Source organism: Nerophis lumbriciformis, linkage group LG15, assembly GCF_033978685.3.
Source record: "Nerophis lumbriciformis linkage group LG15, RoL_Nlum_v2.1, whole genome shotgun sequence".
Lineage (NCBI taxonomy): Eukaryota > Metazoa > Chordata > Actinopteri > Syngnathiformes > Syngnathidae > Nerophis > Nerophis lumbriciformis.
Window position 1 is genome coordinate 18158722 of NC_084562.2, and position 18800 is coordinate 18177521.

General features: G+C 39.2%; 1 protein-coding gene across 2 annotated transcripts in view; it reads right to left on the reverse strand.

Moving 5' to 3' along the window:
- The window catches only part of ankrd11 (ankyrin repeat domain 11), a 294007-nt gene that overhangs the window by 42842 nt on the left and 232365 nt on the right, over window positions 1-18800 (reverse strand). For both annotated transcript variants that reach the window (XM_061974775.2, XM_061974774.2), the window contains exon 4: window positions 15675-15807. In XM_061974775.2, the coding sequence (XP_061830759.1) occupies window positions 15675-15807 (133 nt within the window). The remainder of the gene's footprint in view (window positions 1-15674; window positions 15808-18800) is intronic.

Below are 18800 nucleotides of genomic sequence, written 5' to 3' on the forward strand. Positions count from 1 at the left end.
TCTAAACTACTGTAATGTCATCTGGTGTAACACCTTCCCTCCCTACCTTCACAAATTAGAATCCATGCAAAAGAAAATCATACGGGCCCTGTCATGGTCCAAGTTTAATGCCCCCACTCGACATCTATTCCATAATTATCATCTCTTAAGACTGACAGAGTTCAATATTTATCAAAATGCTTGTTTAACCTATCAAGTCATTTACAGGCTGAATCTTAGGCTATACTTGCCAACCTTGAGGGGGTGGGTGCGGGGGGCGTGGTTGGGGCGGGGGCGTGGTTGGGGGCGTGGTTAAGAGGGGAGTATATTTACAGCAAGAATTCCCCAAGTCAAGTATTTCATATATATATATATAAAATAATAACTGAGATTTATATAGCGCTTTTCTAAGTACCCAAAGTCGCTTTACATGTAGAACCCATCAATCATTCACACCTGGTGGTGGTAAGCTACTTTCATAGCCACAGCTGCCCTGGGGTAGACTGACGAAAGCGTGGCTGCAATTTGCGCCAACAGCCCCTCCGACCACCACCTATCATTCTTCATTCAATTCACCGATGTGAGTGGCACCGGGGGCAAAGGGTTAAGTGTCCGCCCAAGGACACAACGGCAGCGATTTTTTGGATGGTAAGAGGCGGGGAGCGAACCTGCAACCCTCAGGTTCCTGGCACGGTTGCTCTACCCACTACCGCGAAGGAAATAAGCGGTAGAAAATGGATGGATGGATATGGATAGCTGAGATAGGCTCCAGCGCCCCCCGCGACCCCAAAGGGAATAAGCGGTAGAAAATGGATGGATGGACATAAGAAATAATTGACTTTCAGTGAATTCTAGCTATATATATATATATATATATATATATATATATATATATATAAATGATAAATGGGTTGTACTTGTATAGCGCTTTTCTACCTTCAAGATACTCAAAGCGCTTTGACACTACTTCCACATTTACCCATTCACACACACATTCACACACTGATGGAGGGAGCTGCCATGCAAGGCGCTACCAGCACCCATCAGGAGCAAGGGTGAAGTGTCTTGCTCAGGACACAACGGACATGACGAGGTTGGTACTAGGTGGGGATTGAACCAGGGACCCTCGGGTCGCGCACGGCCATTCTCCCACTGCGCCACGCCGTCCCAATATATATATATATATATATATATATATATATATATATATATATATATATAAATAAAAGAAATACTTGAATTTCAGTGTTCATTTATTTACACATAACACTCATCTACTCATTGTTGAGTTAAGGGTTGAATTGTCCATCCTTGTTCTATTCTCTGTCACTATCTTTCTAACCATGCTGAACACCCTCTCTGATTATGCATTGCTGTGTGGCACGCACAAAAGTGCTTTCATCAAATGCACTAGATGGCAGTATTGTCCTGTTTAAGAGTGTCACAACATTGCTGTTTACGGCAGACGGACTGCTTTACTGTACACGTTCTTTATATTGTGGGAAAGCGGACTCAGGTCCGTATGGAGCTGGAGGGGGCGTGGCCTCCAGCTCCGCCTGAATTTCGGGAGATTTTCGGGAGAAAATTTGTCCCTGGAGGTTTTCGGGAGAGGCGCTGAATTTCGGGAGTCTCCCGGAAAATCCGGGAGGGTTGGCAAGTATGTCTTAGGCTCTGTAGCTTGGTTCCTATCTACCATCCCTAGAACACTCGTAACTTAGATCTGATATCAGGGAAACATCGTTTTCTGGATTGTACCGCTCGAAGTGTTATATGCAGGGGACCAAAGATTTGGAACCGGCTTAATGAGAGCCTCAAGATGCTGTATCCATTCTCCAACTTCAAAAAGAAACTGAAAACTTACCTATTAACCACCTATATTTAATGCCTCATGTGGGGTAGACTACTGTTGGGTTTTGCATAGTTGAATGAATGTATGAATGTATGTGTATGCTTGCTTTAGTGCTATTATCTTGTGTTAATCATATAGCGTTGTTTTTTTTGTTTTGTTTTTGTTTTTTTGTTGTTGTTGTGCTTGCTACCATGTTTCATCATTCCATGTATATACTGTCCTCTGGACCCCCTGTCAAAAGCTTCTTCTAGCTTATTTGGGGGACCCTTTCACGCAGAGCCGGCCCAAGGCATAAGCGTACTAAGCGCTTGCTTAGGGCCCCGCGGCCACCAGGGGGCCCTCAAAAGCAATTAACAAAAAAAATCGTATTTTTTATTTTTTGCATGTACGAGTCTGATCAAAGATATATTATTGTACAAAAACACAATTTTAGGTCAACATTTTTGCACATTGCTGTTTCAGGTTTTTGTTACCAAAAATAATAAAGTGAATCAGAATCAGCTTTATTGTCCAGTTATGTTTAACACACATGGAATTTAACTTCAGTAGACTGCGCTCTCTTTGTACAAAGTAAACATTAAATATGAACAATTAACTAAAAATATAAACTAGTAATTAAAGACTAATATGTACAATACTGATGAGACAAGATGACACTTTTACTGTAAATACAAAGCTTTATCACTTGGACTGTTCAACCCCAGGCCACTCTTGTAGCTGAATGTTTTCTACATTTTAAGATTAGGAACCATATGTGGCACTCTGGACATCATTCGTTCATTCATTGGTATTATTTATGTTCTTAACTGGGCCACCCCCATATCTTTATAAATGACATGTCATTTGTAAAGACATGCCAGGCTGACAATAAGATAATGTAAACAACACTGCCAGAGCCACAATGAGTTTATAGTAGGTGAGTGAATGATCAATCAATATTATTGGCAAAAATAGAGGGCCCCAAAATCAAATTTTGCTTAGGGCCCCATGGAGGCTTGGGCCGACACTGCTTTCACGTACCAACATCTTTAAATGATGATATTTCACTACTATTGTAATTGTTATATGGTATTGTGAATAAACTTGAAACTTGAAAAATAGAGTGAAGCACTAAATTAGTCTGATTCCTCAATTAGTTTGTATTTTTACACCTACATGTGAAAGTGTCCATGCACTCTCTATAATGCGACTATTGGTCATGTGCCTCCTGTACACCGAGGGCTGCTTATTTCCTTTTAGTGCAGATAAATATTGCTTTTCCGGTTGACCTATGACGTAACACTAGCCTCTGCGGCTCCTTACAAGTTGCCAGCCTGGCTCTGTGGTAAGTGATGTCAGCTGTAATACTGACACAGATTACAAACATCACGTCTCTAATGGCTATGCTGGTGTTGAATAGCAGACAGCATCAAGAAATTATGTTAGATTGCGCTACGAACATGACGCTACTACCAAGAATGTATCGGAGCGAATGCAGCTCAGACGCAAAGAGACCGCGGGTAGAGTTTTTTTGAAGGAATATTCAAATAAAGAATAATGAAAACAAAACTTTCAAATGTCTCAGAGTTCATTCATAAGGCTCCGTGGATTGATGGAAGGAGTATAAAATCCGAAGGAAAAGACCATGGTACTGTTCCAAATGAAGGTTGCTATTGTTCTGGACTATCTTGCCAGTTGTGAGTAATACAGAGTTATTGTTCAGAGCGCACAAATGCAGCGTGAAGAAGTTTGTGTACACTTTATTATTTACCTTGCTTCATTCTCTTCCATCTCATTCATATGTCGGTCGAAAGTAGGGATGTCCCGATCCAAGTTTTTGCACTACCAATCCGATACCGATATTGTTTTTGCACTTCCGATCCGATACAGATACTGACCGATACTGGCCTATCCGAGCATGTATTAAAGTTATTTAGCCTACTTAGTTGTCAGAATCATGTTGAAAAGGGTGTTAGTACTCTTGATAACAACTAGCCAGCTGAATTAGGGGAGTTTGAATAATACACAATGGTTGGTAACAAGAAACTGACCTGTTTATTCAAGGATAAACACAAAATAGACAAAATTATACATGACAAACAGAAATGGCATCATTGAACTAGGGCTGGGCGATATGGCCTTTTTTTAATATTGCGATATTTTAAGGCCATATTGCGATACACGATATATATCTCGATATTTTGCCTCAGCCTTGAATGAACACTTGATGCATATAATCACAGCAGTATGATGATTCTATGTGTCTACATTAAAACATTCTTCTTCATACTGCATTAATATATGCTACTTTTAAACTTTCATGCAGAGAGGGAAATCACAACTAAAAAAAAAAATCTAAATTTTTTTCATACGGTGTTGATGTGGAAATGTTTGCCTCGGCATTTTGATGGTGTGGACGTGTGGCACCGAATGGAGATAAGCGTCTCGACAGACGTTACAATATTTGAACAACGATGACGAAAACTGTTTTCTCTGTCGTGTCCGTGTGTCGAAAATTGTTATGCGCTTATTTTTTTATTTGATTTTGTGCGTGGCATAGCTTTGCCGTGCGCAGAGGACGCTTGAGCAGGCGCGCACCTTAGCGGCTGCGCTAGCATCACAGCTAACGTTAGCCATGCTGCTACCTCGCTCTCTGCTGGGAGAGGGCGTACACGTATGTGACGTCTGACGTGACGGTATGTGACATGTGTAAGAAGGTGCGCTCGCTGTCTGTAAGAGGGAGACACAGGAAAGAGTGAGAAGAGCCTGTCGTGTAATGCCAGCAGCTAAAAGCAACTGCGTGAGAATCCACAGACCTGTGGATGTGTTGAAGGCGTGCTGGAAAATGCGGAACGGAAATTAGGGAGCAGCAGAAAAGTGGAATGTATTATTTAAATCGGATTTTTTTTTAAACTGGATCTGGATCGGCATTTTCCCATGCCTTGCCGATACGCATTTTTTGCAAATATCGGCGGCCAATCCGATCCAAATATCGGATCGGGACATCCCTAGTCGAAAGTCCCAATTTTTTCCTCCATTTCCTTAGCTAGCTTCTTAAATACATTTTCTTAATCTTCTTCATAACTTAGATTCAATATCCCTCTTCAAATCAAGACTCAAAACACACCTATTCCTGACTGCTTATTCATTGTAATCATCTTTTCTTCTCTATCTTTGTTGTTGTTGTTGGTTTTTTTATCCAATTTGATTTTATTGTTTTTGAATTTGTACGGTGTCCTTGAGTGCCCAGAAAGGCGCCTTATAAATAAAATGTATTATTATTATTGTTAAATAAATCTCTGTTTCTTTTTTTCTACTATTGAAAATGTTCTGTTCTTTTAATTTGTGAAGCAGTCTACTATACATTACAATTGTTGCCTACGTTTTCCTTCTATTATATCTGATTCCGATACGAAGGTTCTCCACCGGAGCACACACTCCCTCGAAAGATTTGGTTTCGAATCGCATAATCCAGGTGTGTTAGTCCGATTTTTCAAAAACCGAACACGATCGGATTAAGACGTTTCCATGGGCTGTAGAATGCTTATTTAGAGCCGAACTATTTGAGAAATCCGACTAATTTAGTGCATGAACACGTACTGACTTTTAGACTTCATGAATTGGCGCTCAGCATTTTTTCAGAAATGCTAGAACAAGTTTGTAGTATTCGACTGTAGTAGATCAACTGTCTGTTTGTTTATTGTGTAGACAAAACAACAGCAGCAATGTTGGACAATATATCAACTATTTACTGTCAGAGTTTGTTGGTGACGAACCCCAAGATGCAGAGATGACGGCGTGCATTGAGTGAGAAAACATGATTTAATTAAACACTAAGGCAAAACAACAAACAAAAGGGTAACAACAAAAGGCGCGCACAAGGCGGAGAACAAACTTGGCTATGAACTAAAATAGCCCAGAGGCTAACTGTGGACAAGAAACAAAAACACTTACTGTGACACGAAGGAACTAGGACATGAGAAGAGTGAAACAAAAGTAGACAGAGCTACAACGACAAGTATTAAGAACAACGACACGACAGGTAGGAACGACATTGGCAATGACAATAATCCAGCACTGACTGGAGGGGAAGACAGGTTTAAATAGCAGCTGGCTGATTGACACCAGGTGTGGCCAGGTGCCAATCAGCCACAGTTGAGGGGAAGCAGCACTCAGGAAGACAATCAGGAATTGAAGACAAAATAAAAAGCGCTGACAGAAAACTAAGACAAACGCAGAGGAAAAACTAAAACACAGTCAAACTGTCAGGGACAAGCCTGACATTTACTGCTCACAATCAACAAGAAAACAAGCAGTCAGCGCTATGAAAGCATGCCAAAAAGAAACCCGACCACGCTGTGTAAAACCCAACTTAATGGTACAGTTTACATTTATATACAGTACATGTGCATTAGACCGATAAATATGTTTTTTAGAGGCCGATGCCGATTACTAGTAGTCAAGGTGGCCGATAAATGATATTTGGAGCTGATATTCATTTGCAGTAAAAGTTATTCAAACATAAATAGTGTACATCAGTAAACAGCTGGACAAGGCTTTAATTTTTTTTTGTAACATTATTTTTTGAGAAAAAGGTCAAACCAGTAGTGACATAAAATGTTTTATGCAGCACTAATGTTGTGGTTAACTTATCTCCAAAAACATCAGGGGATTTCACAAAGAGCTTTATTACATGTGTCCAAGAGGAGCATCAACATTTGCATTCTTAAAATATAGAAAATGTCCTGGGAAAATAGGTAAAAATATGGGATTTTTCTACATTACAAGATCTCCCAATCTACTCCATTTTATAACAGTTTATGGATTTAATACATTGTAAGGTTTCCTTGTGAGGCACCCTGAAATATTGCAAACATTTGAAAAGAAACAATTCTGGGCTCCTTCATGTAGTTTAATATATAAGTTTCAAGCTGGCTGACATTGTTTCTTCCTGGATGTTACATAAAGTATGAGAATATGTGAGCTGCTGCCTGCTCTTTAACTTCTAGGTTTCCTTTTTGTCAATTTAAACAAAATTTGGATTTTTTTTGGCAAAAATATCTTTACTGTTGACTTCACGTCCATCCATCATTGTTTATTCGTCCACAAATCCATCATGTACCGCTCTTTCGCATTATTTGATTAAATCAAGGAAAATTAAACTATTTTAATTTTTATTGTACACATTTTTGCAACATAGGAAATCATTAGTAAAATGGAGGTTTCTCACAGGATTAGAAAAGTTCTGGAAATTATTGGCTCAGAATGGCTAACAGTATATATGTGTGTGTCCAAATTAAAGGAAACAGCAGGCTGTCTTCTAATGGATTTATTACAAAATTTGTGAGCTGGGTAACGTTTGCTGTGGTCTGGAACAACATAGCACACAAACAACAAAGAAATGCAGCCAATATTACATACAGATAATGTGTCATGAAACATGCAAATATAATTTAAATACACAGAGGACATAAGTCAAGGAAATTAGAAGAGCTCAAATATACCTACAAAAGAGCCATAAAGATGCAATATGTACATACAGCTAGCCTATTTAGCATGTTAGCACCGATTAGCTTGCAGTCATGGATTGACCAAATATGCCTGCACTCCATAAGCAATTCAGCAAATCAATAAAATCAACAAAGCTCACCTTTGTGTATTCACGCACAACATAACATGTTTGGTGGACAAAATGAGACAAAGGAGTGGCATAAAACATGTCTTTCTGTGGCAGCGTCTGAGAAAGTTGTACTTGTATACAAACTACGATGAGTTCAAAAATTGCTGAAATTAGTAGGACAAAACAGTGCTTGCCAAATACTCTCATCAGTGAAGCATGTATAACATAAACAGTGGGATTTTTAACGATTAGGAAGGTTTGTGTCATGTTTGTTCTCCTACAGAAACCACGAGGGCGGCGCTAAAGACCCCTGGTATATACAGTCAACAGTCTGCATTGCATGACTAATAATTAATGCAGGGAAGTTTGTAATGTGCATTTTGACGTCACTTTTTGTTATCCACGGGGATGATTAACACCACCGATTGATGTGTGACAAGCTACCTGAGTGGCTATTTTTAACTCTTTAATTTGTCTCGTTTTGTTGTGCTTTGTCGTGGTATTAGCATGATGAATTAAAAATGTGTGAGCAGGTGTTTCATGCCTTCAAAATCAGCAGAATGCCCCCGGTACATTTTCCATCAAAGGTTTGATCTGGCTTATAATATTTATAGCATTTTTTAACAATATTTTTATTGAAGATTTCCACACTTATTACCACTAATTCTCACAATCTGCTTGTCACAGTCCTGGCTTTGGTGTAGTTGTGTGGGATTGACAATATAAATGACATATATTTGGCCAACTAAAGAGTTTTTGATACTATTATTGTAACGTAAAATGCATGTTGATGACAAATCCTAGTCCTACGCATTTGAAAGCGACAAGCAAACGAACGCACTGATGAGTCTTTTATAGCAAGCTAGTGGCTGAAGTCCCTCCACTGTGAAAAAACTATCCTAGGTCAGCAATCCTCGGATCCATGACGGCAAATATACTACGTTTCTTAAAAGTACCAACCCAGGAGGGCGAGTAATAGCTAAACATGCTACACTACACACTGTAAGGGAATAAGCTAATTGCTAACCTGCAAATGCACCAGTGTTACATTTGACAGCAGGTTTTATCATCTTTTGACAAAAACGTATCAGACATTTTTGTCAAAATTATGTAATCCGAATTGATTTAGTTTTAGTCAACCAAATTGACTAAAAATGTATTTTTTTATTTATTTTTTCTCCATAAAGAAATACAATCATGTGTGCTTACGGACTGTATCCCTGCAGACTGTATTGATCTATATTGATATATAATGTATATTGATATATAATGTATATGAGGCGGTATAGCTCGGTTGGTAGAGCGGCCGTGCCAGCAACTTGAGGGTTGCAGGTTCGATCCCCGCTTCCGCCATCCGAGTCACTGCCGTTGTGTCCTTGGGCAAGACACTTTACCCACCTGCTCCCAGTGCCACCCACACTGGTTTAAATCTAACTTAGATATTGGGTTTCACTATGTAAAATGCTTTGAGTCACTACAGAAAAGCGCTATATAAATATATAAATTCAATTCATAAATTCAATATATTGTGTTTTTTACGTTGATTTAATAAAAAATTAAAATAAAAAATTTAATTTTCTTTTTTAATATCTTGTGCGGCCCCAGTGTCTTTGCTTGAGTTTTATGAAAACTATTTGCATTATGGTCGTTAGTGTAGTAAAAAACTAGGGGCTTATGGTGCGGAATTTGGATGGCGTTGCGAAGTTGGTAGAGTGGCCGTGCCAGCAATCGGAGGGTTGCTGGTTACTGGGGTTCAATCCCAACCTTCTACCATCCTAGTCATGTCCGTTGTGTCCTTGGGCAAGACACTTCACCCCTTGCTCCTGATGGCTGCTGGTTAGCGCCTTGCATGGCAGCTCCCGCCATCAGTGTGTGAATGTGTGAGTGAATGGTTGAGTGTGGAAATAGTGTCAAAGCGCTTTGAGTACCTTGAAAGTAGAAAAGCGCTATACAAGTATAACCCATTTATCATTTATTATTAATTTACGGAACCTATTTCACAATTTTTGTGTGTTAAATAAACATCCATCCATCCATCCATTTTCTACCGCTTATTCCCTTCGGGGTCTCGGGGGGCGCTGGAGCCTATTTCAGCTACAATCGGGCGGAAGGCAGTGTTCACCCTGGACAAGTCGCCACCTCATTGCAGGGCCAACACAGATAGACAGAAAACATTCACACACTAGGGCCAATTTAGTGTTGCCAATCAACCTATCCCCAGGTGCATGTCTTTGGAGGTGGGAGAAAGCCGGAGTACCCAGAGGGAACCCACGCAGTCACGGGGAGGACATGCAAACTCCACACTAGGGATGTCCGATCCGATCCAAATATCGGATCGGCCGCCAATATTTGCAAAAAAAATGCGTATCGGCAAGGCATGGGAAAATGCCGATCCAGATCCAGTTAAAAAAAAAACTCCGCTCCGTGTTTTCCAACACACCTATTTAAATAGTACATTCCACTTTTCTGCTGCTCCCTAATTTCCGTTCCGCATTTTCCAGCACACCTTCAACACATCCACAGGTCTGTGGATTCTCACGCAGTTGCTTTTAGCTGCTGGCATTACACAACAGGCTCTTCTCACTCTTTTCTGTGTCTGTGCTTCTCACAGACAGCCAGCGCACCTTCTTACACACGTCACATACTGTCACGTCATACGTCACATACTGTCACGTCACATACTGTCACGTCACATACTGTCACGTCATACGTCACATACTGTCACGTCATACGTCACATACGTATACGTCCTCCCCGAGCAGAGAGGTAGCAGCATGGCAAACGTTAGCTGTGATGCTAGCGCAGCCGTGTGACCAACGTTGTCTCTAAGGTGCGCGCCTGTGCAATTGCGCACTGTTTAAGCGTCCTCTGCGCATAGCAATTATATGCCACGCACAAAATCAAATAAAAAAATAAGCGCATAACAATTTTCGACACACAGACACGACAGAGAAAACAGTTTTCGTCATCATTGTTCAAATATTATAACGTCTGTCGAGACGCTTATCTCCGTTCGGAGCCACACGTCCACACCATCAAAATGCCGAGGCAAAAATTTCCAGATCAACACCGTATGAAAAAATTTGTGATTTTTTTAGTTGTGATTTCCTTCTCTGCATGAAAGTTTAAAAGTAGCATTTATTAATGCAGTATGAAGAAGAATGTTTTAATGTAGACATGCAAGCCTTGAAAGAAAATTTTGAAAATCAAGACTACATTTCCTGCAAATGGGTGCATTTCTACCCTATATTTTAACTTTAGATTTATTCCCATATCAAACTCTTTTGGCTGTCTTTTTGACACTTACATCCGGCGCCCCCCTCCACACCCTGGATTATAAATAATGTAAATAATTCAATGTGATTATCTTGTGTGATGACTGTATTATGATGATAGTATATATCTGATAGTATATATCTGTATCATGAATCAATTTAAGTGGACCCCGACTTAAACAAGTTGAAAAACTTATTCGGGTGTTACCATTTAGTGGTCAATTGTACGGATTATGTACTTCACTGTGCAACCTACTAATAAAAGTCTCAATCAATCAATCAATCAAAACACATAGAATCATCATACTGCTGTGATTATATGCATCAAGTGTTCATTCAAGGCTAAGGCAAAATATCGAGATATATATTGTGTATCGCAATATGGCCTTAAAATATCGCAATATTAAAAAAAGGCCATATCGCCCAGCCCTAGTTCAATGATGCCATTTTTGTTTGTCATGTATCATTTTGTCTATTTTGTGTTTATCCTTGAATAAACAGGTCAGTTTCTTGTTACCAACCATTGTGTATTATTCAAACTCCCCTAATTCAGCTGTCTAGTTGTTATCAAGAGTACTAAAACCCTTTTCAACATGATTCTGACAACTAAGTAGGCTAAATAACTTTAAACCTTAATACATGCTCGGATAGGCCATTATCGGTCAGTATCGGTATCGGTCAGTATCGGTATCGGATCGGAAGTGCAAAAACAATATCGGTATCGGATCGGAAGTGCAAAAACCTGGATCGGGACATCCCTAGTCCACACAGAAAGATCCCGAGGCCGGGATTGAACTCACGACTACTCAGGACCTTCGTATTGTGAGGCAGACGCACTAACCCCTCTTCCACCGTGCTGCCCAATCTTCTTAATTAACACATGGTTTGATATCATCATATAAGACGAAATTAAATACGATTGGATTTTATTTCCATCAACATTTCCGTATGCCGTATTTTTCGGAGTATAAGTCGCACCGGAGTATAAGTCGCACCTGCCGAAAATGCATAATAAAGAAGGAAAAAACATATAAAAGTCGCACTGGAGCCCGGCCAAACTATGAAAAAAACTGCGACTTATAGTCCAAAAAATACGGTAGTATCTATTCGTTGACTAAGCTAGTCAGTTGATTTCTTCATCTTTGTGCATTTGTTTATTAGTTATCATTTTAGTCAAGGAGAAAAGGTTGTTGACGCTAATTAGGAGACAAGTCAATGAAATTAACGCTGGCACCAGCACACAACACTTCACAGTGCCAATCAAAGAACAGACTACAAACTCCTTTCAAAGCAATCAAAAATTCCACTCCTTCAGAATGCCCTTGAGCAAAATAAAATTGCCAATACCAAGTGCAAAACGCATGCACACGTTGTTACTGAACCTATCTAAAACACGATCTGACCCTACACACACACACACACACACACACATTCTCTTAACTGGAGAGGACAGCTTTTCAAAAGTGTAATTACAGAATCTAAACCCAAGTAGCTACTCAGCCAAAGCAGATGATGAAGGCAGTTACCAAAGCCTCTCAGCTGGACCATTATTAACAAACTAAACCCTAAACCCCCCTCCACAAATCCCAAAGTCAAACAAGCACAAGCAGAAGTCCTAATTAAAGAAAACACAAAGCTGGAGCCTTACCAAAGCTAGTATGTTACACAAATTGGGTCATGATTGTGTGTTCTTCTTCTCCGTTCACATTGTGATGATAGCAAAACACTCCCCCATTCTTCCATAGACTGAGAGGTAAGTTGAAACTAGAGCTACCGGCTTATTTGCTACTCCCCCTCCCACTGCGCATATCCAAGTACTTCCTGTCAGCGTCACAGGATGTGATGTAAGAGTCCCCCAGCATGTCAAAATCAACACAGAAGAATAACAACAAACATCTGTTACACAAATAACGTGGCCTTGGTAATGTTAGTGTGGTATGCGAAACATTATCATCAGCAATATCTGTGCTTATACAGTCGTGGTCAAAAGTTTACATACACTTGTGAAGAACATAATGTCATGGCTGTCTTGAGTTTCCAATCATTTCTACAACTCTTATTTTTTTGTGATGGATTGATTGGAGCACATACTTGTTGGTCACAAAAAACATTCATGAAGTTTGCTTCTTTTATAAATTTATTATGGGTCTACTGAAAATGTGAGCAAATCTGCTGGGTCAAAAGTATACATACAGCAATGTTAATATTTGCTTACATGTCCCTTGGCAAGTTTCACTGCATTAACATTTTCAGTAGACCCATAATAAATTCATAAAAGAACCAAACTTCATGAATGTTTTTTGTGACAAACAAGTACCGTATTTTTCGGACTATAAGTCGCAGTTTTTTTCATAGTTTGGCCGGGGGTGCGACTTGTCCTCAGGAGCTACTTATGTGTGTAATTATTAACACATTACCGTAAAATATCAAATAATATTATTTAGCTCATTCACGTAAGAGACTAGACCAGGGGTCGGCAACCCGCGGCTCTAGAGCCGCATGCGGCTCTTTAGCGCCGCCCTAGTGGCTCTCTGGAGCTTTTTCAAAAATGTATGAAAAATGGAAAAAGTTGAGGGGAAAAAAATATATTTTTTGTTTTAATATGGTTTCTGTAGGAGGACAAACATGACACAAACCTCCCTAATTGTCATAAAGCACACTGTTTATATTAAACATGCTTCACTGACTCGAGTATTTGGCGAGCGCCGTTTTGTCCTACTAATTTTGGCAGTCCTTGAACTCACCTTAGTTTGTTTACATGTATATCTTTCTGCGACTTTCTAGGACGTGTTTTATGCCACTTCTTTTTCTGTCTCATTTTGTCCACCAAACTTTTAATGTTGTGCATGAATCCACAAAGGTGAGTTTTGTTGATGTTATTGACTTGTGTGGAGTGCTAATCAGACATATTTGGTCAGTGCGTGACTGCGAGCTAATCGATGCTAACATGCTATTTAGGCTAGCTATATGTACATATTGCATAATTATGCCTCATTTGTAGCTATATTTGAGCTCATTTAGTTTCCTTTAAGTCATATTGATTCAATTTATATCTCATGACACACTATCTGTATGTAATATGGCTTTTAATTTTTTGCGGCTCCAGACAGATTTGTTTTTGTATTTTTGGTCCAATAAGGCTCTTTCAACATTTTGGGTTGCCGACCCCTGGACTAGACGTATAAGATTTAATGGGATTTAGCGATTAGGAGTGACAGATTGTTTGGTAAACGTATAGCATGTTCTATATGTTATAGTTATTTGAATGACTCTTACCATAATATGTTACGTTAACATACCAGGCACGTTCTCAGTTGGTTATTTATGCCTCATATAACGTACACTTATTCAGCCTGTTGTTCACTATTCTTTATTATTTTAAATTGCCTTTCAAATGTCTATTCTTGGTGTTGGGTTTTATCAAATAAATTTCCCCCAAAAATGCGACTTATACTCCGGTGCGACTTATATATGTTTTTTTCCCTTCTTTATTATGCATTTTCGGCCGGTGCGACTTATACTCCAAAGCGACTTATACTCCGAAAAATACGGTATGTGCTCCAATCATAACAATTATATCACAGAAATTATTGGAAACTCAAGACAGCCAAGACATTATGTTTAGAGATGTCCGATAATGTCGGACTGCCGATATTATCGGCCGATAAATGCTTTAAAATGTAATATCGGAAATTATCGGTATCGGTTTCAAAAAGTAAAATGTATGACTTTTTAAAACAACGCTGTACGGAGTGGTACACGGACGTAGGGAGAAGTACAGAGTGCCAATAAACCTCAAAGGCACTGCCTTTGCGTGCCGGCCCAATCGCATAATATCTACGGCTTTTCACACACACAAGTGAATGCAATACATACTTGGTCAACAGCCATACAGGTCACACTGAGGGTAGCCGTATAAATGTCACGACGTGGACTATGGTGTGTTTGTTTTCCCGAGATGCAAGTAAAACTGGACTGGTCATGGCGTGAAGGTAAATACATATTTATTTATAACACTCAAAGGAACAAAAAGCGCGCTCAAGGCGGATGTACAAACTTGTGGCATTAAGTGCGCAGAGGTAGACAGAGTGTGACAGGGGTAAGAATGCGGGATTTCGCCAGAAAGACAAACTGAAAACAATTAACTTAAATACTACAGACATGATTAACGAAAACAGGTGCGTGACTCAAAACGTGAAACAGGTGCGTGACGTGACAGGTGAAGACTAATGGGTTGCTATGGTGACAAAACAAAACAAAAAGTCCAAAAACAAAACCGAACATGAATGAAACAAAACATGATCACACAGACATGACAATAAACAACTTTAACACTGTTACAAATATGCGCCACCTTGTGAACCCACACCAAACAAGAATGACAAACTCATTTCGGGGGAACATCCGCACCGTAACAACATAAACACAACAGAACAAATACCCAGAACCCCTTGCAGCACTAACTCTTCCGGGACGCTACAATATACACCCCCCGCTACACCCTAGGTCCCCCCCTCCCAACCCCGCCCCACCTCAACCACCTCATGTCCCAAATTCCAAGCTGCTGTTTTGAGGCATGTTAAAAAAAATAATGCACTTTGTGACTTCAATAATAAATATGGCAGTGCCATGTTGGCATTTTTTTCCATAACTTGAGTTGATTTATTTTGGAAAACCTTGTTACATTGTTTAATGCATCTAGCGGGGCATCACAACAAAATTAGGCGTAATAATGTGTTAATTCCACCACTGTATATAACCACTGTATATATCGGTATCGGTTGATATCGAAATCGGTAATTAAGAGTTGGACAATATCGGGATATCGGCAAAAAAGCCATTATCGGACATCTCTAATTATGTTCTTTACAAATGTATGTAAACTTTTGACCACAAGTGTACATAACGTTTCCAATGTTGCCAGCCAGCCCTATCTTAACAACCCAGATGAAAAAGTATGATATTCTCTTACCTGAGTCAGAATCTTTCTGGTCTCCATTTGCTCCAGTTGTGAATGGCAGTTTCCTCTTAGAGGCCTTTTCTTTCATCTCCTTGACCCCATCACTGCGATCCAATTTGGGAGTCTTGTTTGACAACACTTTTTCCTGTGAACAAAATCAATCTCATCATGAAAGGTGGCAGACAACAGATGTTATAAATTCAACTGATATTTCCAAGAGCGAGAAATCGTAGATTCCGAACATCCAAGGAGAAGAAGGTGTAAGTACTCTTAAAGTCTCGATTCTTTATGGATTTTACAAGAGATGTTTCAATTAGGCATGGGTACCGTTCACGTTTGAACAAATACGATACAGATTCCCGATACCTGGACATCCATATCGGTACACAACGATATCAATTTCCTGCACTCTTCTGTGTGTCAATAAATATCAATTGTTTTGATAATACAATCAAATGTTTAGTTGTACAATTATGAGTTGGGAAATTGTGTTAGATGTAAATATAAACGGAATACAATGATTTGCAAATCCTTTTCAACCCATATTCAATTGAATGCACTACAAAGACAACATATTTGATGTTCAAACTCATAAACTTTTCTTTTTTTTTTTGCAAATAATAATTAACTTAGAATTTCATGGCTGCAACACGTGACAAAGTAGTTGGGAAAGAGCATGTTCACCACTGTGTTACATGGCCTTTCCTTTTAACAACACTCAATAAACGATTGGGAACTGAGCTTTTCAGGTGGAATTCTTTCCCATTCTTGCTTGATGTACAGCTTAAGTTGTTCAACAGTCCGGGGGTCTCCGTTGTGCTATTTTAGGCTTCATAATGCACCACACATTTTCAATGGGAGACAGGTCTGGACTACAGGCAGGCCAGTCTAGTACCCGCACTCTTTTACTATGAAGTTACGTTGATGTAACACGTGGCTTGGCATTGTCTTGCTGAAATAAGCAGGGGCGTCCATGGTAACGTTGCTTGGATGGCAACATATGTTGCTCCAAAACCTGTATGTACCTTTCAACATTAATGGCGCCTTCACAGATGTGTAAGTTACCCATGTCTTGGGCACTAATACACCCCCATACCATCACAGATGCTGGCTTTTCAACTTTGCGCCTATAACAATCTGGATGTTTTTTTTCCTCTTTGGTCCGGAGGACACGACGTCCACAGTTTCCAAAAACAATTTGAAATGTAGACTCGTCAGACCACAGGACACTTTTCCACTTTGTATCAGTCCATCTTAGATGAGCTCAGGCCCAGCGAAGCCGACGGCGTTTTCTGGGTGTTGTTGATAAACGGTTTTCGCCTTGCATAGGAGAGTTTTAACTTGCACTTATAGATGTAGCGACCAACTGTAGTTACTGACAGTGGGTTTCTGAAGTGTTCCTGAGCCCATGTGGTGATATCCTTTACACACTGATGTCGCTTGTTGATGCAGTACAGCCTGAGGGATCAAAGGTCACGGGCTTAGCTGCTTACGTGCAGTGATTTCTCCAGATTCTCTGAACCCTTTGATGATATTATGGACCGTAGATGGTGAAATCCCTAAATTTCTTGCAATAGCTGGTTGAGAAAGGTTTTTCTTAAACGGTTCAACAATTTGCTCAAGCATTTGTTGACAAAGTGGTGACCCTCGCCCCATCCTTGTTTGTGAATGACTGAGCATTTCATGGAATCTACTTTTATACCCAATCATGGCACCCACCTGTTCCCAATTTGCCTGTTCACCTGTGTGATGTTCCAAATAAGTGTTTGATGAGCATTCCTCAACTTTATCAGTATTTATTGCCACCTTTCCCAACTTCTTTGTCGTGTTGCTGGCATCAAATTCTAAAGTTAATGATTATTTGCAAAAAAAAAAAATGTTTATCAGTTTGAACATCAAATATGTTGTCTTTGTAGCATATTCAATTGAATATGGGTTGAAAATGATTTGCAAATCATTGTATTCCGTTTATATTTACATCTAACACAATTTCCCAACTCATATGGAAACGGGGTTTGTAGTATTTAAAAAGAGCTGATTATGATACATGCTGTCCAGGTGTTATTTTCTGTTTCATTATCACACTGCTGAGTCTCATTTGCAAGTATGACACGAAGTTGCAATTGCAGTTACAATTCCAAGACATTAGATGGCAGCAGTGCAGTTCTTCGCATTTAAGTCCCATCTTAAAACTAATTTGTATACTCTAGCCCAGTGGTTCTCAAATGGGGGTACGCGTACCCCTGGGGGTACTTGAAGGTATGCCAAGGGGTACGTGAGATTTTTTTTAAATATTCTAAAAATAGCAACAATTCAAAAATCCTTTATAAATATATTTATTGAATAATACTTCAACAAAATATGAATGTAAGTTCAAAAACTCAGTGAAGCACAAGCTCAGGTTTCTCACTAAAATGTCTGTCAAAAAGAACTGTGAAAAGAAATGCAACAATGCAATATTCAGTGTTGACAGCTAGATTTTTTGTGGACATGTTCCATAAATATTGATGTTAAAGATTTCTTTTTTTTGCGAAGAAATGTTTAGAATTAAGTTCCTGAATCCAGATGGATCTCTATTACAATCCCCAAAGAGGGCACTTTAAGTTGATGATTACTTCTATGTGTAGAAATCTTTATTTATAATTGAATCACTTGTTTATTTTTCAACAAGTTTTTAGTTATTTGTATATCTTTTTTTCCAAATAGTTCAAGAAAGACCACTACAAATGAGCAATATTTTGCACTGTTATACAATTTAATAAATCAGAAACTGATGATATTGTGCTTCTTTATCTCTTTTTTTCAACCAAAATGCTTTGCTCTGATTAGGGGGTACTTGAATTAAAAAAATGTTCACAGGGGGTACATCGCTGAAAAAAGGTTGAGAACCACTGCTCTAGCCTTTAAATAGAACCCCTTTTAGAACAGTTGATCTGCCGTTTCTTTTCTGCCCCCCTCTTTCCCTTAAGAGATTTGAATAATTACAAATAAGAATTGCAATTCATTCGAAAAGTCGATTTTTTTACACCCCTACCATGTAATACTCATTTTACATCCTTTGGGTTTTGCTCTCAAAGCCAGGGACTTACACTCTGACTTTGTAAACAATAACAAATAACACCCCAAAAATATGTTGTA